The 24,648-nt window shown below is 35.6% G+C and overlaps 3 protein-coding genes across 8 annotated transcripts; all 3 read right to left on the bottom strand.

Annotated features, from left to right (window-relative positions):
- Positions 1–527: 527 nt before the first annotated feature.
- zgc:154075 (uncharacterized protein LOC556929 homolog) lies at positions 528–6,494 on the bottom strand. 3 transcript variants are annotated; one of them, XM_042713054.1, is made up of 14 exons: positions 6,368–6,494; positions 5,835–5,942; positions 5,658–5,742; positions 5,503–5,576; positions 5,278–5,337; positions 4,525–4,632; positions 4,386–4,442; positions 4,175–4,305; positions 2,497–2,551; positions 2,219–2,311; positions 1,553–1,687; positions 1,348–1,450; positions 1,100–1,260; positions 528–1,013 (listed from the first exon to the last, which is right to left on the bottom strand). In XM_042713054.1, the coding sequence occupies exons 2-14, from the start codon at positions 5,925–5,927 to the stop codon at positions 876–878; spliced, it is 1,293 nt and encodes a 430-aa protein (XP_042568988.1). In that variant the 5' UTR covers positions 5,928–5,942; positions 6,368–6,494; the 3' UTR covers positions 528–875. The 3 variants fall into 3 exon arrangements, with proteins under 3 accessions (XP_042568988.1, XP_042568989.1, XP_042568987.1); XM_042713055.1 differs by having other exon boundaries at positions 5,835–5,939; positions 6,368–6,486; XM_042713053.1 differs by lacking the exon at positions 6,368–6,494 and adding an exon at positions 6,035–6,307.
- A 2,240-nt stretch (positions 6,495–8,734) lies between these two features.
- LOC109091157 (tetratricopeptide repeat protein 34-like) lies at positions 8,735–12,086 on the bottom strand. Its single transcript, XM_042713052.1, has 6 exons — positions 11,847–12,086; positions 11,536–11,728; positions 11,012–11,178; positions 10,354–10,627; positions 10,060–10,274; positions 8,735–9,167 (listed from the first exon to the last, which is right to left on the bottom strand). The coding sequence occupies exons 1-4, from the start codon at positions 12,012–12,014 to the stop codon at positions 10,541–10,543; spliced, it is 615 nt and encodes a 204-aa protein (XP_042568986.1). The 5' UTR covers positions 12,015–12,086; the 3' UTR covers positions 8,735–9,167; positions 10,060–10,274; positions 10,354–10,540.
- Positions 12,087–16,414: 4,328 nt separating this feature from the next.
- LOC109091159 (tumor necrosis factor receptor superfamily member 1A-like) lies at positions 16,415–24,334 on the bottom strand. Of its 4 annotated transcripts, none has more exons than XM_042713048.1 (10): positions 24,022–24,332; positions 22,701–22,779; positions 22,438–22,545; positions 22,180–22,308; positions 21,933–22,041; positions 21,513–21,574; positions 21,247–21,405; positions 19,985–20,025; positions 19,759–19,837; positions 16,415–17,248 (listed from the first exon to the last, which is right to left on the bottom strand). In XM_042713048.1, the coding sequence occupies exons 1-10, from the start codon at positions 24,049–24,051 to the stop codon at positions 16,929–16,931; spliced, it is 1,116 nt and encodes a 371-aa protein (XP_042568982.1). In that variant the 5' UTR covers positions 24,052–24,332; the 3' UTR covers positions 16,415–16,928. The 4 variants fall into 4 exon arrangements, with proteins under 4 accessions (XP_042568982.1, XP_042568983.1, XP_042568984.1 ...); XM_042713049.1 differs by having other exon boundaries at positions 19,985–20,022; positions 24,022–24,330; XM_042713050.1 differs by lacking the exon at positions 21,513–21,574 and having other exon boundaries at positions 21,247–21,317; positions 24,022–24,334.
- Positions 24,335–24,648: the final 314 nt, after the last annotated feature.

Genomic DNA, 24,648 nt, shown 5'->3' with positions numbered 1-24,648 from the left:
TTTTCTAAAATATTTAATGACTATATTGCTGTGTAATAAGAATACAATTACCCCGCCTCATTGTTTGACGCATTTAGGTGATAAAATAAATATAATGCTGTATTATTTTTATTCCTGGAATGACCTTATATACTGTAGGCAATGATGTAACTGTTACAAATGTGTTTTTTTTTTAGGGCAAAAGGTATAAAAAGGTATAAAAAGACTGCGCTACATATCACTCTACAGATAACTTATCTGTGCTCAAAAAAAAGAGAAGAAAACATGTTTTAGAACAATTTTATAAATAAGTCAAATATTTCCACTTCTAGAGAGAGAAACTGTAATAATTAAATTTATTATTATAACAATGTGCCTCCTGGGGCATTGATTTATCATAATGAGAAAGAACAGACAAGGCATGAGTCTTCTGTCCCAGGTTGTAAGTATTTATAACTTCAGATTTGACTTACTTTACCTGACCTGAGCATAATAAAAAAGTCAAGGTTTCAAGTTATGCACCATAAAACAATACATTCAAACTGAACAAAAGGGACAACATATCATGATTTTTATTTCGGTAACTAATAATTGCACATAATCAATCTGATGGCATAACTTAATCTAGGTAAATGTAAGGTTTTACATTAATATTTCAAGTATCTTTAATACATAAAATGCAAGAAATGTGATTCAACATTTACTGTTGTTTTATAATTCATCTGAATAAAACAGACAACACATTTGACACAGTTGGTCTATTTCTAAAATCACAGAATAACTGACAAAAGATTGAAAGTGGTGTCTAGAGCAACAAAGACACTGTGAATATGTAGTGAAATATAAAATAAATCCACACTGTGCAGATTTGGTTTTCTAATATATACAGTACACATTTATCTGCTCTCTCCATCACATGGGTCCCCACAGAACACAACTCTGCTTTCCATACGGGCACATTCAGCAGCAAACACTAGTTTATGACTTGCTAATGTCTCCTTAGGACCTAACCTAATCCGAGATGGGTCCTTATGCTATATTGAGAAAGAGAAAGGAGGCCTCAGGAGTGATATTAAGAGACAAGCATTGAGAAAACTATCTTCCAGATCCATTGTCTTACCTTCACAGCTGCAATGAAGGAGTCAATAAGGTGATAATCTGCTGCCCCGTGACCCCCAGTACCAAAGTTACCTGGAACGCTCATGTCTGCGGTGTATTTTGTGGTCTTTCTAGTAAGGAAGTCGAACACTTTGATCTCATATCCATCGTAGGAAAGTTCCCCTTGAGAAAGAATGAGCAAATAGATGTTAAACCTCTTTACAGTCATCACAGAGCTGAAATGGTGACACAAATGAACATGATGTCCAACCTTACTACCATGGATAGATGTTTTGCGTAAACATATTTCCTCTGTAAATGCTACCATGGTGAATGCAGCAGTCAAACCTCCTTCGAATTCCATGTTCACTACCTGCAGCAAATTATAACAAAATACATTCTACTTTGTTGACAAGTGTAAAGGGAACATCATTACTGATAATCTGAGAGCCAAGTGTATAGGAGATACTCCAACCTGATTTGAGCACACATCGTTGTCACATTCATACACACAGCGGCCGTAAGGTCCTGTTCTGAGGGCTTCAGTCACAGATTCAATATCAGGAACTGAGTTGGAGCAAATCACCGACACTGGCCAGCCAACACCCCCCTGATTTATGAAGAAAATGTAATCCATATCTTTTTGGCCTATATACATCATATGAATATAAACTTCATTAAGCAGAGTAAAGAAAGTAATGATGTGTCGCTTTTACAAAATTTTGGGGGCTGTAAGATGTTTTTGAAAAAAGTATTTTATGCTCACCAAGGCTGTATTTATTTGATCGAAAATACAGTAAAACTGTGAAATATTATTGCAATTTATTATATATATATATTTTATTAGTCCAGTCATCCTTCAGAAATCATTCTAATATGCTGATTTGCTGCTCAAGAAAAATTTCTTATTATTATCAATGTTGAAAACAGTTGTGCTGCTTAATATTTTTGCGGAAACCATGATACTTTTTACAACATGTATTCAAAAGAGAAATCTGTTGAAATATATTAAATATCTTTACTTACACTTTACTGATCATTTTAATGTATCAGCGCTGAATAAAATATAATTTCATGAAACAAAACAAAAAAATCTTACTGACCCCAGACTTGTGAACGGTAGTGTGCATGAATACATTACTCTTTTCACTTGATCCAAGTAGATTTTCTTTGCCGAGTATGCACAATCCCCCTCTACAGGACAGTCTATACAGCGATTTGCAGCATTTGCTGGCTAGGAAAATTGTGAAATATATATATATATATATATATATATATATATATATATATATATATATATATATAATATATATATATATATATATATATATTCATTTATATTTAGTAATTCATTTTGTTTTCCATTTAATATAAAAAAAATAATAATAATAATAATACAAAATAATAAAAAAGACCAACCTTGTTCTCTTTTGTGAAGTGGCTAAGAGACCCAAATGATGAAACTTTGATACACCTGTAAAATAAAACATTACATTTTTAACCTCCCAAAAAAAAAAAATTAATAAACATGATCAATACTTTAAGATCTACCTTAAAACTTACAAATATTGATACACAAAGAAGAAGAAAAATGACTTGGATTTAAAGAGCAGGTCATATGGGTTTTTGAAAAATCTCTCTTTTGCAGTTTATAACGTAGCTATCCTTAAACTGTATAAATCTTTATAGTTGTTAATAATGTAAGTGCTTGATGAATAAAGTTGTTTTCTCTCAAAAGAGAGAGTCGACTCAGAGTTGCCTTTACGAGTCGTTACATTTTCAAATCTTTTAATCTTTTGCCTGTTACCTGTATAAATCACTGGGTAACACATTTGCATAATCCCCGCCTGCCCGCGAAATACGAACAGAGTCTGACCTGTTTACATTATTTGTTAATGGGTTTGCATAATCCCGCCTGCCAGAAGACGCGGTGTTCAAGGATACCACAGAAATACAATTCGAGCCATTTTGTTGTGTGCTTGTCATTTTATCAAGAACTGCTTCCCTAATCTGGACTTTTATCTTCGTTGGCTTCTAATCTTCTTAATTTGGACTAACAAGCTCTCTGAACCACGACCTATAAGTAGTACGATTGATACGTTAGGTGTACATTTTCAATTGAGTGCTCAAAATAAAAAAAAATTTTTGTGCCAATATGTGATGTATACCTAGTGCAGCTTTAGGTTTGCAGGTAAAGCACGATATTACTCTTACTGAAGTAGTTCTAAAAATTCGCAGTGAACCTAAGAATATGTCGATTATTGTAGACTGACGTTGTTCTAATTACTTTGTTTAATAATAAAGAATGTAGTGTAGCACACAGACTTTATAATAATTGTGAAACTGCTGTTTATTGTGCTGCACTGGCAGTTACAGGGTTAATGCGGGAGAGATGAGTGATTTCAGCTGGTGCTCCTGTGATACAAATGTTCTGCGTTCTGATTAAAAGTTAAGACCAAGCGTCTTTTGTCTTTCGTTCTTCAAACATTTCAGTAGACATATTTTGGTTTACAAACTGTATTGTTTCATCAGTTAGTCACGTTAGCACTCGGCTTAACGTATCCACCTAGTGTTCACATTTTAGCAGCTAAACTTTAGCTGTGGGCACGATTCGCTTGCATAAGTGTTTTTTGTATTTATGTCATTATAAGAACGGATTGATTATATTATTGTTTTATGTAAAGGTGCTTTGTTAATGGTAGCGCTGGCTAACTGGCTCAAGGACTCGTCTCTGTGCCAATCACAACAGGTTTGTCCAGCTGACCAATCAGAGCAGAGTAGGCTTGAGGAAGGGAGGGGCTTGCTCCGAACTTGCTTGAAACGAATCATTTCCTAATCATTGGCAAATGACTCTAATATTAAATGTATATTCTGAGAAAATTACAATATTTTCTGACCTTAGATGCATTTAAACCTGATGTAGGGGACTCCAATACAATATTGGGACACTTTAAAATACCATATGACCTGCTCTTTAATTTGATGCTAATTCATAAAAGTTCAGTTATTTCACTCATTCTTTCTGTTAATTTACTATCACTTTTCTTCAGCTCCACCACATGTGCTCGAGTCATGTTACAATTCAACTCAAGTGTACCTTCGTCCACCAGCCCAGTGATGAATCAGATCCAAATCATGGCATGATTTGGCTAGCAGAGCAAAAGAGCTTTCCGCCTCGTTTCTCCAGTTCCCTCTGACAAAGGAGTGAGCAAAATGATAGAACCCCACCTATTAGAGAAGACAGGGCTGACACAACACAGAGAGACAGGCAGCACACGCACACCGCAAACATATTAAACACATCCTACTGGTTCCAGATGTTGAATGTGGAAGACATCGCCAATCACTCCGCTGTCAATCAGCCCCTGAAAAAAAAAATGTATATGTTCTCTTCTGCCTGAGACTTGCTATAGTTGTTTATTAAGACTTAAAGAAAAGTGTAACTACTTTAATTCTGTGGATGACAGGGTCGTATCGGAGAACATGGCACACTGTGAGCATGACACCACTCTGAATGCAAGCCTCTACAATCTCTGTGCAATCCTCCTCTGTAACCTTAGAAACCATAATAAAATAATACTTATTTTATATAATAATAATAAATAAAAATAACTATAAAATTAAAAAACCATACACAAATCATGGACAATACCACAGGTGACTGCGGGTCACTGACTTATAAGAGTAAAGAGTCTAGTTTATGTACTATTTGTATTCATGGTGGTTAATTTTTATGCTATTTTGAAGCTCTAAAAATGTCACGTGGTTTAACATATTTTCCTTACATCTCTTCCAAAAAAGTTTTCATATATTTTTAATTTATATGATAAATATTTTATGTAGAAAAAAAATATTTCTCAAAGTATTTTTTAATATTCATTTACTAATATTATTAAGTTTTTGGGGAATGACATGACATTTTATAACCTAAAATATCCTTGCCTTCTTGTCATAAATAACATTTTTGATATTTTTTATTTTTTGGTGTTTTTTTTTTCTTTTTATAGATTATATCAGGAAAGTTGATAGTTTTTTTTTTTTACCCTTAAAAATGTCAGAATTTTAATTCAGAAATTAAAAATGTGCCTGTGATAGATAAAAGAACAAGCAATAACTGCATTTTTAAACTGCTTTTAAAACAATTAACAGAGTCCCACAAAAAAAAGCATCATGTCATGGTGCCTTATGGCAAACACTTACAGCCATTGGTTTTTCCAGCAATACATGGTAGCCTTTCTTAGCTAAAGCCACAGCAGGGTCCTGGAGAACAATAAAATGGTTGGACAATGAACCCATTCAAAGCACACAACTTGAAGTGCTTGAAGTTATGCATTAAAAACAAAAAACAAAAAGCTAAGCACACAATGCTGATCAACAGAACTCTATCATTTGAACATTGACCAAACACACATGGAAATCACATACCTTGTGAAGACGATCAGGAGTGCAGATCAATACAGCATCTGCAAATTTCTCTCTCTCTACTATGCAATGCCAATCTATGCGAAAACAAAAAAAATCAAGGCACTTCAAAACAAAACAGATGCAATAATGTTACTGTAACAGAAAGTCAGACATACCATTGAAAGTGTTTTCATCAGCTACTTTGTGACGTGCCTGAAGTTTCTTTCGAGCAAAATCCCTGGGGTCAGCAATTCCTACGACCTGTAAGTTATTGTTAAGGAAATGTTTATTCACATGCCGATGAAACAGCAGAACTGCTGTCTGTGGAAGTGAGATTAAAACAGAAGTCTTACCCGCATTTGGTCAGGAAAAATCACAGCATAATTAGAATAGTTTTCTCCTCTGTTACCAGCTCCAACCACGATAACATCCACAGGTGATGACATTATAGCAGATCCCTGCTGATTTAACAACACACAGACTTATAATTTCAGTATTTTAAAGTTTCTTTCTTCCATCAACCAAATTATTAATAAATACTTGTTATACCTACATAATTCGAGCTATATCTTACATAGTCTCTTTCACAAAACAGACTGAAGATCTGTAAGGTTGAGACTTCGCTTTATAGGAGTGTTAATAAACTACACAGGATTATAAAGGTCAGTGTGTTACTCTGTGATGGGTTAGATACTGGTTACAAGAGTGCAGTAAATTATTAAGCCATTTTTTTTTAGCATGGCATTGATAATAAACCAAATCTTTGCAGTGTTAAACAATATACTGTGCTCATCTGAAAACAGTTAAGTGAACTGTCATTTGTAAACTGTTCAAACGCTCTGTAATGTAGAAATAAATGAAGGTATCATGCATTCTCAAGTGTTACCTTACAACGAAATCCCAGTGCGCTTTAACAAATCGAATTCTTGATCGTGAATCTGGTTAGTATGCTATAAGTGCTTGGTTACATGTATAAAAACAAACTTCACCCGTGTGTTCATATATATATAATAAAAACAAACTTTATGAGTGTGTTTAAATATGTGTGTTATGTTAATTCAAGTACAATTGGTTACTTCCTTGTTTACGTTTGAGCGATGACGTTTTAATGACGCAAGAGCAGCGCTTGATCAAAGACGGTAGAATAGAGCGGGACCCTTTTGACCCTCTTTGTAGGCGGATCGGCTGGTAGCATCGCACTGGTTCCCTCGACAAAAAGTTTTTTCATAGGCTTTTATATTAAAATTTACACGTTTTGTCCATCGAGATAATCTTCACAAATAATATAATTTTATGAATTTTGAAGCCTAAATACAAGCGCCAGAGCTAAAAGCTAACACTGGGCTATAAGCGAACTACAGCACACGTAACTCGCCTTCAACTTCACCACCACCACGCTTCCGTAAACCTTTAAATGTATTTTTAGAATTTTTTTCCATGATAATTATTTACTCTGTGGATTCATTTTAATCCACATTAGGGCGCGAGAGGAAATCAGGCACCCTGCAAAATCCTCTGAGCACTAGTGTTAAATGCTACTGTTTTCGACAACGTTGATAATAGATATTATCATGATATTTTTTGCGTCTCCCTTACCCAATGTGCTGTCAGTAATAACATGTACACGGGCTCTTTTGATGACTGTCAGTTTAATTGCCGGCGATGCGGTGTTGCCAGATATTGGTATTAAAACAATTAAAAACCGAAAAATAAAAAACAAACCGAAATTATTTCAAATATTTTGCACATATGATAAGGATATCGTTGACCCTAAATTGCAATTTCCCACTCTATTAACTTTCTAAAGTGTCAAATTTAATGGAAAAGACAAGTCCACAAACGCCTGTAATCGGTGGATCTGGCAAGTGTTAACTTCGGCACTCTATACGGAGGCTGCGTCCGCGCCCCACACAGGTTTTAGTGTAATCCTTCAGGAAATTCAAATCTGATATTAAGTGATTGTGTATGAGTGTTATTTATTGTGGTTTCCCAACTGAATCTGTAGTGAGTTATAACTTTTCATTTAGTTTAATTAATTACACACACACACAAAAGGTGCAAAAATGTAACTCAAACTGTATGTTTATTTTGTACTCTCTGTCAATGTCATACATTGGATTTTTTTCAGCTCACTCAACTTTTCACAACTCCCCAAGTGTCACCTTAGCAGCCACATCATAAGTTTAGCTGACGACAAGGTGATGGTGGGGCTCATTCGAGAGGCGACAGACAGTTGAGGTGTGGATTCTTTTCTGAGAAGCACAAAAAAAGACAGTGATAACTACTTGAGTATTCTTTGTCTTTGAGGACTAAGAGGAGTCTTATGAACATCCTAACAAGAACCACAAGACTGAAGCTTGTTCAGCAGCCCATCAGTCTACTGAACAATATTATATATGACATTACCCCATGTCCTCTCCTCTGAAGATCCTGACCCAACAAGCACAACTAGTTTCCAATGGAGATAGCATCACACGGTTAGATATCATTTCGTAAATGTATAACTTTTATTTATCGAAGTATCCTGGGGAAAAAAAAGTATCACGGTTTCCACAGAATAATGGCTTTTATAAATTCAGCTTTGCCATCACAGGAATAAATGTTAAAATATTTTAAAATATCTTAAAATAGAAAACAGTTATTTTAAATTGTAATACAATTTCACAATATTGCATTGGTAAGACTTCTTATAAAAAACATACAAAAATCTTACTGACCCCAAACATTTGAACAGTCGTGAATGTTATATCTTTATGCTTGTATTGCACACTTTCTTTGAATTTATTTGATTTATTATCTGTGTCTAATAGAAGCAGTGTTTGCCATAACCAGGAATGGGTTAAATGTCTTGCAAAGTTGTTTCTGGACATAATTTTGCTTCAATAAACACAACAATGAGTTTGACTTAAACAAATAAATCATTTTTTAAGATTTTTTTTATTATAATTTTTGGAATGTTTTTTTTTTTGTGTTTTATATTATATACAGTATATAATCATTTTCTATTTTAATATATTTAAACATTTAATTTATTCCTGTGATGGCAAAGCTGATTTTTCAGCAGTCATTACTCCAGTCTTCAGTGTCACATGATCCTTCAGAAATCACTATAATATGCTGATTTGGTGCAAAAGAAATATTTTTTTAATCTAATATCAGTGTTGAAAACATTGATAAAACAAAACAATCTGGTATGGTGATTTGTTGTTTTATTATAGATATTTTTTTGTTCTGTTGTCTTTGTTTGCAGTCTCCGTCAGAAGCCAAGCTTTTTCGAGTTTCTGCTGGCCATAGTTCTGCAGGGCAAAGCACAGATACATTTCAGCGAGGCGTTGTGTTCCCAGACCAGCCTCCACACATAGCAGGACTCGTTCCTCATGCAGGTCCAAGGCTTGAGAAAAGTCCTGTAAGCCAGACTCTTTTTTTGGAACACAATAACACTACTGCCTCTGGTCCTCTGTCCAAACCCTTTGCTCCTCTCTAGCATCTGCATTGTGGCCCTGGATGACCTTATTCAGATCAGACACCACCCTCTCATGGAGGCCCAGGTGGGACAGAAAGGCTGCATGCTGCCTGAGGTACTGAAGCTTCATCTCACTGACCACTCGCACTGCTAGTGTAAGGAGGGCTAAAGCCTGCTCCCACTGACCACTTTCAGAAACACTGCTGGCCTGCTGAGATGCTGCCTGGAAGCACAGAAACAGTTTATTAGCCACTGAAGAGTTGAATCTGTCTCACTGAATAACAGGGTAAGATCAATACATAAAAAAAGAAGCAGAACAGAAACAGTATTTGTAAACAGGCTGTGAATGGATTTTAAAAAATGCATCTACCATTAATCTTCTAATCATAAATATATGTACCTCTTGAATTCCCCCCATTTACAGAATCAAAATTTAAATGTCTAGTTTTTTATTTTGTTGTATATTTCCTGTACGGCACTTTGGTTTCAACATCTGTTGTTTTAAATGTTCTTTATAAATCAAAAAACTAAACTAAATAATATTTGTTTGATATTTGCACCATTGATGAAGATATAGATAGTCAAAATGATACAATTTAATTTTCACGGATAAAATTAGTAAATTATAATTTTAAATTATATTTGAAAGCCAGTTTTTACATTTAATAAGCCGGAACAACAAATGATCAGACTTTTGTTTGACGTTTTGTTCACTTCAAACAATTTCCAAGCTAAATAAATAATAAAATCATTAGTTTTTAGCACTTAGGATTTATATTTTTAGATCAGCAATTAGCCTCAGGAAATGGAGAAAACCATTAGCATAGTTCCAGTAGTGGGAACAAATACGGATAGTTCATGACGGATAATTATTTTTTAACGTGTTGAAAACATCACTGAATTCAATGATAAACTACCTTTAACTGAAAAATTAGTGTTTTCTATTGTCATTTTGCATTATTGACACACTATTTTCCTAATTAATGCTGTACAGTTGCTTTGACACAATCTGTATTGTTAAAAATGCTATATAAATAAAGGTAACTTGACTTGACAAGTCCATATTAATCATAAATATTATATCTTTTTTTTTTTTTTTTTTTTTTTGTGATTACCTGTGCCAGGCGTTTTCTTTGAACTGACTGCAGAAGTGTGATTAGAAAGTCTAGAGTTGCTTGTTCTTTCTCAGCCACCACACTCAGATAGTTGGCAGCCACTTTGTAGTTCTGCTGCCAGGCCTTCACAACACCCCATCTGGCCTTAGCTGCGGTATCTCAAGGCTCTTGACCAAACACCTGCTTCAGGTGTGCACCTGCTGCATTCACCTCCCCTTCACAAACATCAAAAACATATCTTACATAGACATGGCCCACATACTTGATCCCTATATGCTTTATACTGTTCCCTACCTTTGGCAAGTAGTGTATCTATGTACAGGAGGTGCCACCTGGGTTCCCTGCAGTCAGTGTTCATTAGTGCGCCATCAATCAAAAGGGCCTCTTGAAGGAGCTCCTCCCGGCAGGGTACAGGGTTGGCCGACAGTGTCTCTGACAGGCTGCTGTGACAGTGCTGAACCAACCATTCACTGACGAGTTTTCATGCTTTGTCTTTAAGCGACAGCATGCTCTGAGTGACCTCCTCAGCTCCATGCTGAAGGGCAACCAGTATGTCTAGTGTGCATTCCTAGAGAATTATTGATATTACAGTGTCAGTTTACAAGCATGTATGAAAAAATTACTTTGAATGTCTGTTATATCAGCCACTGATATTATAATATTGGTATCACTTTATAATAACATGAATTAATACAGTTTAAAGCATTCATTAAGTAAGTAACTTTATGAATATAAATTAGAAGGAAAAATTCCTGGAAAGGTATACAGTATGTAGAAGTTAACATTAACCAAGATTATCAAATGCTGTAAAAGTTTGTTTATTGTCATTTCATGCTATCTATGCATTAACCATATTGTCATATATTACTAATATATGAAACCAACTGCAAAAATTTTTTTCATCAAATCAGCTGGTTCCCATAGTGGGAGGTCTTTGTTTTTGCTACCATACCTTTTGCTGGTTCAGCATAAGATAAGTGAATCCTCTTCCACACAAAGCCTGCACATGGTCTGGGTGCTCTTTAAGGACTGCAGTGAAGTCAAAGATAGCCGTCTTCCATTGGCCCAACAGAACATAACATCTTGCTCTCTCCAACAGGGAATCTATTGCTGCACCACCTTAAGAATAATCATTTAACTCGGTTAGGAAATAGAAAACAGCAGTGTTCTGAATTACCTTCTTCTCTTTCTAATATCATTTCTGTTGAGTTGATCATAAGAGTTATATGAAATTTAAAAACAAGATTATATAATGGAATCGATAACAGAAGCAAGTAACTGAAATTTGCATAAATAAAAAAGGAAACTACTGTATTTTTTGGTTTCATAGAAACTGCGTCAGTCAGATAGAATCAGTGGTATGAATTCCTGTTAGCATTTAAACTTTTTCCTCTGCATTTCACTATGAGAATCATTAATATTTCGTGATGAAAATTTAATGTAATTTTGTGTCCGAAAACAACATGCCCTCGTTACCTGAAGCCATAATGGCAATGAATAAATAGGCCACAGCTTCCCTTATTGCACTTTCTGCTTGTTGGCCACACAGTATACGTTTAGAAGCAGTGTGGCAGTGTTTTTCTAGAAGTGCTCGGTCTTGTAAAGATGTTACAGATAGAAGGGGCCACAGACAGCTAGTGTCTGCTGAATTGATCAGCTTCTTCAGTAGCTGTAAGACACCAGAGAGATTACTTACTGTGAAGACAAAAAATTATATATTTTTATCATAGACACATATTATATGAGATTTAACTAAGGTGAGCTTTAAGAGAAATATAATCTGGCACCTGATAGGCATCATAGAGGAATCCTCGATGCAGCTGCAGTATTGCAAGGCGTGCAAGAATCAGTGGCCGTGGGGCTGTGTGCTCAATGTTTAGAAGAACACGACAAAGCTGGTACAAAGCATCTGCTGTGAGAATCTGGGGACCATCTGCACCAGGTTGTAACTCCATTAGGAGAAGAGCAAGAGCGTGTACACCAGGGATAGGCAACTTCGGTCCTGGAGGGCCACTGTCCTGCAGAGTTTAGCTCCAACCCTAATTAAACACACCTGAACAAGGCAATCAGTGTTTTCGGGATTACTAGATAGATACAGGCAGGTGAGTTTTTATGAGGGCTGAAGCTAAACTCTGCAGGATAGTGGCCCTCCAGGACCGGAGTTGCCTATCCCTGGTGTACACCAACAGCAGACCTGAAAGGAAGCACAGGAGACTAAAAAGATAGTAGCATCCAGTCCTGCTCCTGTAGGTCCAAAGTTCTGCAGAGTTTAGTTACAACCTTAATTAAACAAACCGGAAACAGCTAATTAATGGAGGTCGACCGAATGATCGGTTTTGCTGATAAATCCACACTGATAAATGGGTTATCGGTAAAAATCCACACCAATAGTTTTTCCGGTTTGTTTCTGTTGCTGGAGTGGCTGAGAAGGTCCACTGTTATTATACAGTACGAGAACAGCCTCTAGAGGCAGAATCACTGATGCCCCATGCTGTTGGTTTTGACATATGAGACTAGGAGCTGCATGGAGCAGGACACTTTAGATTCAGATTTAAAACAGACCACAAAACAGTATGTTTTTATATCATTATAAAGTATTTAAATTGCTGACTAGATACTGCATTATTGGAAAACAACAGTATGTTTGCCATCAAAGCTGAGAGGACGCTAACATATGCCTCAATGTGACAAAAACACACACAAGTTTTTGTTTAATGTGACAATAGTGAAAAAAACACACACAGAACTCAAGCGCAGACAGGATGCACCACACACAAGGTTTATTACTGACAAAAAGGGAAAACAAAACCCACGAGGGGGAAAACAACAACTAGGGAAAAGACAAACACTTAACAAGACTCTGACTAGACTGAATACCCACAGTAAAACAAAAAGACTCTTCACTCTGGTTATCATACAACAGCAATACAATCCACAGGTTTGACAATGTGCAACAATGAACCGCACCAGACAGCGAACACAAGGGGATTGAAATTAGGGAGACTAATGATAACATAACAGGTGACACAGGTAAAGCAATAATGACAAAAAGAGGATAACAAGGGGGCGGGGCAAGGGAACGAGACAACACAAGCACATGACCCAAAGACAAGGCCATGTGCTTGCACACAAAACACGTGTCTGTCATGATCCTGCCTCAAGACTAGAGAAAATCAAGGACAAGAGGGCAGAATCATGACAGTGTCTGTTTTGATTCTGTTTGTTTTAGTTTTTATCCAGCTGGTCACTTTTATTAATTTGTTATCCAACAAAGTTGGATAAGTTTTGCATCAGAAAAAATGCAAATGTACCTCTGTTTGTTGGTGGTGTGAACCTCATGATCTTGATGAGCTCTAGGAATTGTCTCAGCTCTTTGCTCTTCGGTCCCCTCAAGCATGACTCTTCCCTGTTCTAGCAACATGGTGCACAGCAACCCACGGGAGTTCCAAGGCACGAGGCACCTAACAGTTAAAGCAGCATCCTGCGGTTGTAATTGGCTTGCTGTAATGTAATCTAGAGCAGTAAGGTAGTGTGAGCCAGCCATCATACGCAGAATACCCCTACCACAGAGTGCACAGACACAGCTGGGTGGGTGAGGAGTATTATGCTCAATTACCGCTTGGAAATCCTCTAGAGCACGTTTATGGTCTTCAGTGAAGAGTCGGGAATACCCTCTGAGCACCTGCACAGTGTTCTGGTAGCTCTGCTGGTCTGGAGCTGCAGCAGCGAGCTGGCCACTTATGGAAAGGGCTTCTCTATGTTCCCCACGCAGGAGGAGGCAGTCTGCCAGACGCACCCACAGTTCCCTGCCTCCTCCGTTCGACTCCAAGTGGCAGAGAGCTCGCAGTCGAGCAATAACGGGATCCAACAACTCAACTCCTTTTGAAGACCGAAGGTAAGGCCTCATAAGAACGGCTTCTCTGAACTCCGAGACGCCCTTCTCAGCCTTTTGATGCAGCTGGATGTGTGCAGCCAACCCTACACCACTGTCTGAGAAAACGCTCTGCAATTCCTGTCTTGCTGTGGCTGGAAGAAGTGCAAAGCCTTCACCTAGATCTTTGCAGACTTCTCTTGCTCATCCTCCTGCTGAAAAATTAGCAGCTGCTCTGCCCACAAGTGAACAAGCTCTCTTCTCTGGTGCCATTGCATGTTTAGTCTGTGATTCACCTAGTTTAAGAGCCAACGACAAAGCTTCTGCACTTTCTGTGAACATTCCAGATGAAAACAACACTGCTGCTTGAAGCTCTCTTACTTGGATGTCATCTAGTGAAATGGCAAGTAAAAACTCAACAGCTTTAGAGGCATCGATGTCTTCACTTGCTTGTGTAGGACTTCATGCTTTCTCCATCTGTCCCTTACTATAGATAATGGAATATCTTGGAGAAATTTGCTGGTAAAAGGCTTTAATTAATAGTTCCACATGTTGAGTCTGCCTTTCTTTAACCAGACTAACAGTTTCTGATTTCTTTCCATGAAATGCCTGCAGATAAAGCTGAGGACCTTTGGGATTTTGTGCGTCAGAGAGCAAACAGGCCAGAGCTCTAGTTAGCTCCAGAATTAACTGTGTGCAACCCTCAGGTTGAGGCATTTGTTTTCCCTCTAGAAGAGCAGAACACCGTGCAAAGATCTCGTCTGAGGCATGACCTGTCCCCTGCAGGACAGACTGCATTTTATAAAGCGAGGCAGACACATTATTGGGGCATAATGTAGACAGAAATACAGCAACAAGACCTTTGCTCAGGCCCTCATAGAGTTATGTGAAACGCCATCAAGCCTCCAGCATTGAGATCATCTCCTCTAAATGACCTGCGTAAAGGCCACGCATGTGTCCTACAGTGGAACCAGCATTATTTCCAAAAGCATGGGTGTACAAAGCTGCAGCTCTGCCAGAGTCTTTTGTCGGCCGCTTTGCACAGTTCAGCTGCTCCTTTATGTATGCCATTCATCTCCCTTCTCTGTAAAGCTATTTGCATTTGGATAAAATTTCCTCCACAAGAGTCCTCAAAGACCTTTGAAAAAATTTGAAAGCACATTATTAAAAAGCATAATCTGTCTCTTGCTGTTATCGATAACATGCGATTAATCTGTTAAATATGAATTGCATAAATAAATGACACTATGTAGTAAGCTGTTTTAACATTTCTTACTTTAAACTAACAAGCATCTTTTTAAAATTTTACTAATTTATTTTTGTAAGTAGAGTGTTTAGTATATTTTTCTATTCTACTAGTAGCTATTAATTAGGTACTACTACTTATAAGAATAACAACTAGTAGACTCCCTATTAAATTAGTCAGTCTATTTGTACTATTCATTATGTTCTTGTTTTCTAGTATCTATTACAGCATATACTGTACTAGTACTTATTTATTAGATCCTAGTCATTGTTAATTATTAACACTAGTATCTGTTACTTTTATTACTAGTAACATTTCTTAAACATATTTCCTTTTGGTATAATGTGTAGTCAAGCTAATTTAGTTCGATTACAAATCTTACTGGTAGAGTAAAATTGTTACTAGTTCCTTGTCACTGTTTGGATAGTGACTAGCCGCAAATGAATACATCAAGTAAATTATCATTAGTGATTAAATGAACAGATACTAGTCGCTGTTGCAACGTTCAAGAAAACATTATTAAAACATATTTTCTTATTACGCACTGGCATTCTCTAGGTAATTTAGTTTATATTCATGTTGTTTTAGAAAATGTGAGCTATAATGTCCACAAAAGTGTTTGTCATTTCAAATTTCTACTTTTAAATTACGAAAACTTGACTTAAAGTTAAAGAGGACTGGACAAAAATACAATCAAGCCATAATAAAACAGAACGTCAAAGAGCCTATGAAAATATAGATCAATAAATTGGGACAATACTGAAACACTCTAGATTATTAAACTAAGTGTAAACTCAAATCAGGATATTAGTTTTCCGTTTGAATGGGTATTTCTGGACTTAAAGGTTTAAAGTATCAAAATTAGCAAAGAATATTTGGAGGTGGGGGTTATAGTTCACATTTCCCAGAGAACATGGGCTACTGTATGTTTCTTCGAACTGACAACATGCAGCTTAGCAAATAGGTTATGGTTATATACATGCCCTGGAAAAACTACATAAAAAAAAGAGAAACTGCTTTTGATCTTCACTGTGGTTTAAACAGAAGTCAGATGAACCTGGGGGAACCAGATGAAAGGGGAATTTCCTTTGCAAAGCTTAGAGGCCACAGCAACAGTTTGCTGACATTCACTAAACTTAATGTCAGAACTTTTCTCTGTCTGCACAGAAAGGACACTTCCTTTGTCACGCTTTCCATTTTTAAACTACATGTTGCTGTCAAGAGCCATACATATTCCGTACATTCATTATGTTTTTATTAAGAAAAGTAACAAATGTATACTGGTGTGACAAAGTGAATGTGAAGTAATACTTCCAACATGCCCATATACAATATGACTGAGAACTTAAAATAACCTTTAGCGTGAAACAAATAAGCAGCTATGTTTATCCTGAAAACCACTAGATACCTCCTTAAGCTGATGGATGATAAAAATTTAATATTAATGTTCAAACTTTGAATTGATCAACAATTCTTTAAAAATCTACATTTTTAGGTTATAGTGACACAAGGCTGATTCATTTAACCAAGAACAAGGATTATAATCAGTTATTACAAAGCAGCTATGATATGCATAATAATCTGCATTTATTTTACATTATACTTAAATAAAACAATTCACAAAGTAGAATATGTTTAGCCATGACTGAGGGTTTCCTGTTAAAAGTTCAGAAGACATAGCATCTGCTGTTCAGAGTTCCCTGTAAATGATTGTGAAATGCTACTGCAGCTCACACACATGAGGAGATGGAGTCAAGATGAGTGAGCTTGCATGCTTGCTTCCAGTTGTTCTAGCTTCTCTTGCAGTTCCTGGGCACAGCCTGACAGGTTCATGTAGTGTAATGTTGAGTAGATATTCTCAATCTTCGCTTCACTGTTCTGGCTCCACAGACGTAGCATATGATACTGCTTTTCCAGATAGGATGGGCCTGCCTCCAGTTCAATCCGTTCCATCTGATCATCGGACACTGAAAGCAGTCGCAAAAATTCCTTCCAACGAGTCACGGGAATCTCTCTTATGACCGTGTACAGCACTGATGCTGGCCAGGACTCTTTCTGCAAAACCTGCATCACTGGGGGAAAGTAGATATGGCCTTTAGATACGAAGGTTGAGAAAGCCCAAGCTCTCGGGTTTATCTCCTTTCAGTGAGGTAAGCACGCACATAGAGTAGGCCTATCAGATGACTGTAAGTTATATTGCATAAGAATCATGATGCAGAACTAAATAGTTAATTAAAGTGTATATATCAATCAGTCTAGATGAGCACTGCAACAATATTATGTTAACATATTGAACTCAGATGGTTTAATGTACGGGAAATATGAAATAATTTTCCATATTGATTTTTCACATGTGTTTTCCCTGTATTTTGACTTTTGCATTATATTGTGTTTTGTTTAGGGGGTCAGGAAAATGTCTGGAAACTTACAGAAAATTACCAGTGCTTTTTACTGCTTTTCTACTGATTTAATTTTTTATTTTTTTTTTTCAGTATACAATCGATAAGCCAGTTCTGTTTTTATAAAACGAGACTATGAAAGAATGAAAGTAGTGCTGGATGAGCAAGTGATTTACAGCATTTTAGCAGTAAAATAAAATTATTCAGCATTTCAACATTCGACTGCTGAATGTTGCAACTGACCAATCAGAATCAAATATTCCAGAGAGCCATGTAATAAGAACTCTTAACTGCAATAATAATATGCAGTTGTATCATTCAGAGTTCTTTTTCAGAGTTTTTAAGGAAAATAATTTGGCTGTATCATGAGAACTAAAACAAAAATTTGTTATTCTCATCTACTCTGAAAAATACCTACTTTACATAATCAGCAAATTTGAATGCCCTTTCAACACAAAGCTGTGAGGCTTCTTACACACCAAGGAAGCAATGGAAAGTGTGTGAGTTGTTAGACGTTATTATCTGATTGGACAGTTCTCAGAAGTTCTTAGAATTTGTAATGTAAGCCTGGAGGCTAGCTGATCACAATCAGTTTAACATAAGCCTACATGATTGACAAAAGGATAAGACTAATAGTTGATGAGAAAGACTTGAAATATTCAAAAAAGCAATTACAAAATTTGAACAGTTCTAAAACAGAGAATAAACCTAAACTTTATTAAATTTTGCAATGTCTTATAGGGGTCGTGAAATGTATTTTTTACACTTTATGTTTCCTGAGGTGAATTTATAATCTTACAATTAGAAACGGTCATAATTTATATATAAATGGCCATTTTCTAGCCTGGATTTAGCTCTCTGATTTGAACGCTCCGTTGGAAGGGCCGTGTCTGCTGTGAGACTTCAATGTAAATGCCCACTGCTATGACTGACTAACATCTTTGCATATGAAATGAGCATGCAAACTCTTTCGAAAACTTTTACTGCGTTTTGTGTTGATTATAACATTTTATTTAGAACTACTCCGGTTGCAGAAAAAACATTATGTGACAAAAGAAATATGTCCGAATTCACAGTACCCGTAAAAGAGTAGGAAAAATTACCAATACTACTCCTGGAATGATTCTGAAGTGTGCATATGATGGACTTTTCACTATCCCATAAGGCCATGGGAGAGGATTTATGAATGGCAGTGACGCGATGCAACTGATGCTGGTAGGTCACGTGACAATGACTGAATGTACTGAATGCAGTACATCCAGATTACATTCATACTATACAGAACGTACTCTCTTTGGGGTCGCAAAGTAATTACTCATTCAAAAAAGTACCTACTCAAGATGGTATGCGATTTCGAATGCACCCCAGATCCATGCACAGTCTAATGGCTAATATTGCGTGTAACCCATTGCACATTGGAGGTGGTTTCGATTAGTAGCCTAGTATAAACACAAATAAAAAGTGTAAAAAAAATTTTTTTTGATATGAGGATATGTGAGAATGACAGTTCAGTAGAGAGGGTTTATAAAAGGTTAAGATAAAAGGTTTGCATGATTAATTATATATAACTTTACTGAAAAATATTAAGATTAATTTAAAATGCATCATTATGCAAACACACAAGGAGAGTTCTCGTCATGAAAGACTTGTGGCTGGCAGATCAATGTGCCTCTTCATTCAATATGGTAGTAAATTAAAAAACGAAATGTGGAGAAGGTTAGCTGTGATAAGATGATTGACAGGGCAGCTTAAACAATGACAGAATGCATGTAACTAAGCCACAGAGCGGTCCATTAAATACACAATTGTGACAAAGTAGTACGTCCCAAAGCTTGCTTTTCTGCTACACACTCAAAAATATGTACCTTTTCTTTACAAGAAGAGTGCATACTTTGAGGGGATAGTATAAGTAGGCAAACTAGGACATAGCAACAGACAACATTACATATGACGATGGCGCATGTTAAGAGATCATGAAATTGTGACATCACGATTCTCCCGATTTCAAATCAGATTGTTTCAGAAGGATAGAATGAAGTAATTTATATTTTAAACTAGAGAGTAGGTTTTGAGTTTTTAAACTTGCAGTATGTTTTTATTGTAGAGTAATCTCTTATAAATGTAAATATCAAGAACATTTTGATTCTTCATTTCATGACCCCTTTAAAGTTTTATATAATTACATTTTGGGTTTCCGTTTGCTATCAGGGGGGCCATGATGTTCTGTAAATCTCCACTGAGGACGTTGTGTCCCGTCAATTCCTTTAAAGACAAACAAATGGTTATCAAGGTGATGCTTATCACTTAAAATGTCAGAAAACATGATAAAAAAAAAAATTCTCAACATCATTTCTACTTTGTAATTTAACTCAGAAATCAGAAACATGTTAAACCAAAAAAGTTACAAACCATTGCTGTGGGAATGTTGATTACATCATAAGGTTGATCTGCTGAAACAAAGACAAAATTCACTAATATCGAATATTACAAAATGCAGAATTCCTAAATCAATGTGCATTTCCTATTTTAGGAAAGAACTGAAATCATAGAATTAACAGATACAATGCTAAGCTGCTTCACTCTGTAATGAGTCAAGGCCTCATTAAAGGGGTCATACAGTATGATGCGATTTCAAGTTTTCCTCTCTCTTTGGAGTGTTACAAGCTGTTCGTGAATACATAAGATCCCTAAAGTTTCAAAGACTAAAGTCTCAAACCCAAAGAGATACTCTTTATAAAAGTTAAGACTCTTCCACGCCCTCCTAAAACGCCTCGTTTAAACACGCCTCCACATGTCTACATCACTGTGTGGGAAGATTTGCATGATGCTGCCCAAATGTTCACGCAAAGAAAGAAGGCGTAACTTTTTTGTTGCTGCCACCACTGCCGCCATGCTGTGAAGATGCTGTGTGTTTCGTTGCGAAAGCGAAAATACTTTGCTTGGTCTTCCAAAAGAGCACACGACTAGAAATCAGTGGTTAAGTTGTATTTCAACACTGTTCCAGAACAGTTCAACACAAATATTCAGAAGTGTGCAGCACATTTTATGGAGGATGAGGACTGTTTCCTGATCCTCGGAGAGAAGACTACAATGTCGGCTGTTCTGACTCACAGACTGTAAGTACGTTTACATATGTAAAGGATTTGCCATTGATGATTCAGACGAGAGTTTTGAGCAGTGTAGAGTAACACTTGTTGTTTGTCATTTCTCCAATGACAAATGCAGACATGGTTTTATGTTTACACAGCACGATGCAACGCAACGCATAAAAATACAGTATAAGTTATTATAATAAGTAATTATGTCCCCACTGGATGCATGTATGCAGGCATGACAGTATGGTAAGAGGCATACCATTTCCGTTACACGCTGGAGGAATTCACCCAATCACAACGCACTCTATAGCTGGCCAATCAGCATACACCTCGCTTTTCAGACTGATGAACTTTGTAAAAAATGACGCGTTTCAGAAAGGCGGGGCATAGAGGAGAAACAATAATGTACAGTATGTGGAAAATAATGTGACCCTTTTTTGACCCTTAAACCGCATAAACACATTTCATTACACCAAATACACAAAATAAAGTTCTTTTTAGCAACATCATATGACCCCTTTAAAGGTAAAGCAAGCTTCATTAATCTAAATCAAGTAAATGTGAGTGAATGTGAACCTGGTTGAATCTGAAAGTTTGGATGTTTGCCAAAATTACAGATTTTGGTTTGGCGGCAAAGCCGTCTCCGTCTACAGAACCAGATGAGAAGAAGACAGAGAAGACCACCCAATAAGGTCACGCTGATCAGTATCACCAGCAACAGCGGGTCAGAAAAACCTAAGAAAAGGGACAATATATGTCACACAAAATTAAACCTCTGTATATCTTGCATCAATGGTTTGCAAATATAAATATTTCTAATTATACATGTTAGGATGTCATACCATTTGTTTCAACTGTGGTAAGACTACAAAAAGATTTACAGGACTCTTTCTTGCACTTAGACCTGAAACAAATTACATTAAGCAATAGAACATTTATATTTAAAATGTACTTTGACCCAAGACACTTTCATGACAAATATCTGCAAAACACAACAATAACAAAAACTACAATTGTATTAACCATATAAACATTATCACAAGTTTTATATATTCTTTGTCAGAAATTATCAGAAATAGTGTTTCATTGCTAATAACGCTGGCAAACATTATTATAAATGCAGGAAATTCTTATGCGGATGCTAAAACTTTATGCACAGGAAAACCACAACCCATTAACCTACAGGCTAAAGACCTGAATAATCAAAATATCCTTATTCCATCAAGTTTCAAAAGATGTAAAGTGAATATTAGACCCCATACTCAACACAGCTTTGGCACTGTCCATCATCCAGGTAACTGCCAATTCCACAAACTACTGCTGTGGTTTTTATAATCATTTGTTGGGGACAGTTCTCTTTACAGTTCAAACCTGAGTAACACAAAAGTGAAAAGAAACTATTCAGTTACAGTTTCCTAGCCACACGATGTTTAGGATATTTCATTTTTAGTTTTTTATTTACAACAGAAAGTATCACTATAAATGGATACTTCCTTTAATGAAACTTACATTCTGTGCAATTTTGGCAGCTGAGACAGGGTTTACAGTGACCATTATTCTTGTAAAACCCAGCTTTACAAACGCAGACTCTGTTCTGTGTTGGTGTACAGGTTTTGGTGATATCTTCTACTTCATGAGCTGTAAAACCAGGAGTCTTATATTTGGATGTAAAGCCGACCTTGCTACGGTTATATAAATTACAAATGTCTAAATTCCACATGCATTAATTAGATTATTGCAATAAATGTATTCTGGTTTTTTACTTACCACCAAAATCACATAGCGTACATCTTAAACAACTTTTCATTTTATTTGGTAAGGAAGTGTAATATCCGCTCCCACACATCACACAGTCATGTTTTAATTTGTAATATCCTGCAGGAAATGTCAAAATAATAAGATAAAACACTTGAATTTTGGTTAATTTCTTTTCAGCAAATATATTATATTTATTCCACAAAGCTCCATCTATTATGGGTGTTTTTCATGTGGTGTTTTTATTTTAGTTAGAGGGAGGAAAGTCTGTTTACCTGCTGAACAACTTCCATTTGTCAAGGGTGGAATTTTACTTTGGCATTGGCATTGTGGGGCTATAAATAGTATAAATACCTGAAATAAAACAATTAACTGCAATCAAATAAATGTCAATGTCTTCTGAACATATGAAATACCATCGTATTTAAATACCTAAATACTCAAATTAAAAAACTGAAATAGTTGTCTGTTTATTTAAAAAAGACCCCCAAATATAATGTTCCCTTGTACATTTTAGATACTTAGTGAGAAATATTTTAAATGTGATAATATACAGAAAGGACGATAATTCAAATATACACACATTGGTATCAACATTGTTTCTCCTAAAATAAAAGTAGACAGGCAATAGTTGACATACACTAAAAGTACAGAGCTGTCAGTTTAAAAGCATACTTTGAAAAATGATTCTATTTAGACATTACTACCATAAGGAAATAGGATACCCCACTTAAACTTACACATCGGAAAAATAATTATCCAATATTTTAGAAAATATTTAGCCAATAAACATGAAATTGAATATATGCAGGAGTCTGTTAAACTAAAGGAAAGTCAATCCAAGTTTATGTCACATTTGATGGTTAAAGTGTATAGAAATATGCTGTACAATGAATAATTACTAGAGATAAACACCAACATTTCGAGCTAGAAGCAAGAATACAGAAAGGAAAGTTTGTCGATTTTATTTCTAAATTTATAACTATTTTTTATATTTATTCTAATACCTATATTCTAAAGATCTAATACATTATTTATTTTTTTAGTTCCTTGTATCACACCATTTTGAATCCATGCTGTTTTATATTGAGGCCTTAAACACGTAGACTTAAAGACCTTTTTATTATTCATGGATTTTATGATTGTCATTGTCTTAATTTTATTAAATAAATAAAACAAACCTTTACCAAAGATAATTTGTTCTTTATTAAATATATTATAATAAAATATGTATTTTGCCCACATATCACAAAGTATATAAAGATGGCACTGATCTATATAACCACACTAGAAGTCTGCAAAGCTTAATTACACACAAATGTTGCTATTGTTGCTGATTTTAACCAAACTTGTCGCAACAATATGTAGCCATTTTAAGACTGGTAATTGTAACAGGATAGTGGTTACTGAAAAAGTACTTATCAACAATCTATAATCAAAAATGAAAAAAAAACAAAATACATAAATAACAGCTGAAACTGAGGGCTTTCCAATTTTGTAATGAGGTACAAACATTTATAAGATAGCAATTATAGCTCAACCTGTCCAAGGAAAGGCAACAACAACAACAATGCTAGTAAAAAATGAAATACGTACCAAATCCAAACACAGTGTTGACACAGTCATGATGAGATGTTGTTCAGTTTTAGCTCAAGAGTCATGAATGAGGAACAATAGTACGATTTGTATTCATAGACTTACAAATTGATGAAAACATAAAATACTCCAACTCTGCTTCATGTCATCATTTGTGGCATCCAACTTCTGCTTCTCTCTGACAGAGTATCTGTTTAGACAGGAAGGTGAGTAACTAACCCAGAAAGCCTTAAGTAGCCTACAAGATGAGAGAAACTGTGACAGATGAGAAACAGGAAAACACGTCAGACTAATAACCTCAGCATAAAGCTGAATATCACATCGTTTATAAAGTCTTCCATTTGGTTAATAAACATACATATACATTACATAACATAAAAATTAGGGCTGTCAAATGATTAATCACAATTAATCACATCCAAAATAAAAGTTTTGTTTACATAATATATGTGTGTATACTGTGTATATTTATTATGTATATATAAAATACACACACATGCATGTATATATTTAAGAAGAATATGTTATGTTTATATATTAAATATATTTATATATAATATAAAATATAAGAATATAAATATATAAAATGTATATACATGTAAATATTTTCTAAATACATAATTTATG

This window comes from Cyprinus carpio, chromosome A23, assembly GCF_018340385.1.
Source record: "Cyprinus carpio isolate SPL01 chromosome A23, ASM1834038v1, whole genome shotgun sequence".
In the NCBI taxonomy this organism is placed as follows: Eukaryota; Metazoa; Chordata; class Actinopteri; order Cypriniformes; family Cyprinidae; genus Cyprinus; species Cyprinus carpio.
Note: the sequence above shows the minus strand (reverse complement) of the source record. Positions and strands in the feature narration are given on the sequence as shown.

Bases quoted from the DNA above. Each gene is read 5' to 3' on its own strand.
- zgc:154075 (XM_042713054.1), bottom strand. From the start codon at position 5,927: ATGTCATCACCTGTGGATGTTATCGTGGTTGGAGCTGGTAACAGAGGA. The intron at 5,577-5,657 runs GTATGTCTGACT...GTTTTCGCATAG, and splicing joins TGATGAAAACACTTTCAATG to ATTGGCATTGCATAGTAGAG. The intron at 4,443-4,524 runs GTAGTTACACTT...TTTTTTTTTCAG, and splicing joins CTGTCATCCACAGAATTAAA to GGGCTGATTGACAGCGGAGT.
- LOC109091157 (XM_042713052.1), bottom strand. From the start codon at position 12,014: ATGGAGTTACAACCTGGTGCAGATGGTCCCCAGATTCTCACAGCAGAT. The intron at 11,179-11,535 runs GTAACGAGGGCA...ATTATTCTTAAG, and splicing joins CATTGCCATTATGGCTTCAG to GTGGTGCAGCAATAGATTCC. The intron at 10,628-11,011 runs GTATGGTAGCAA...ATAATTCTCTAG, and splicing joins TTATGCTGAACCAGCAAAAG to GAATGCACACTAGACATACT.
- LOC109091159 (XM_042713048.1), bottom strand. From the start codon at position 24,051: ATGACTGTGTCAACACTGTGTTTGGATTTG. The intron at 22,546-22,700 runs GTAAACAGACTT...CATTTCCTGCAG, and splicing joins AAATGGAAGTTGTTCAGCAG to GATATTACAAATTAAAACAT. The intron at 20,026-21,246 runs GTTCACATTCAC...TCTTTGTTTCAG, and splicing joins AAACTTTCAGATTCAACCAG to CAGATCAACCTTATGATGTA.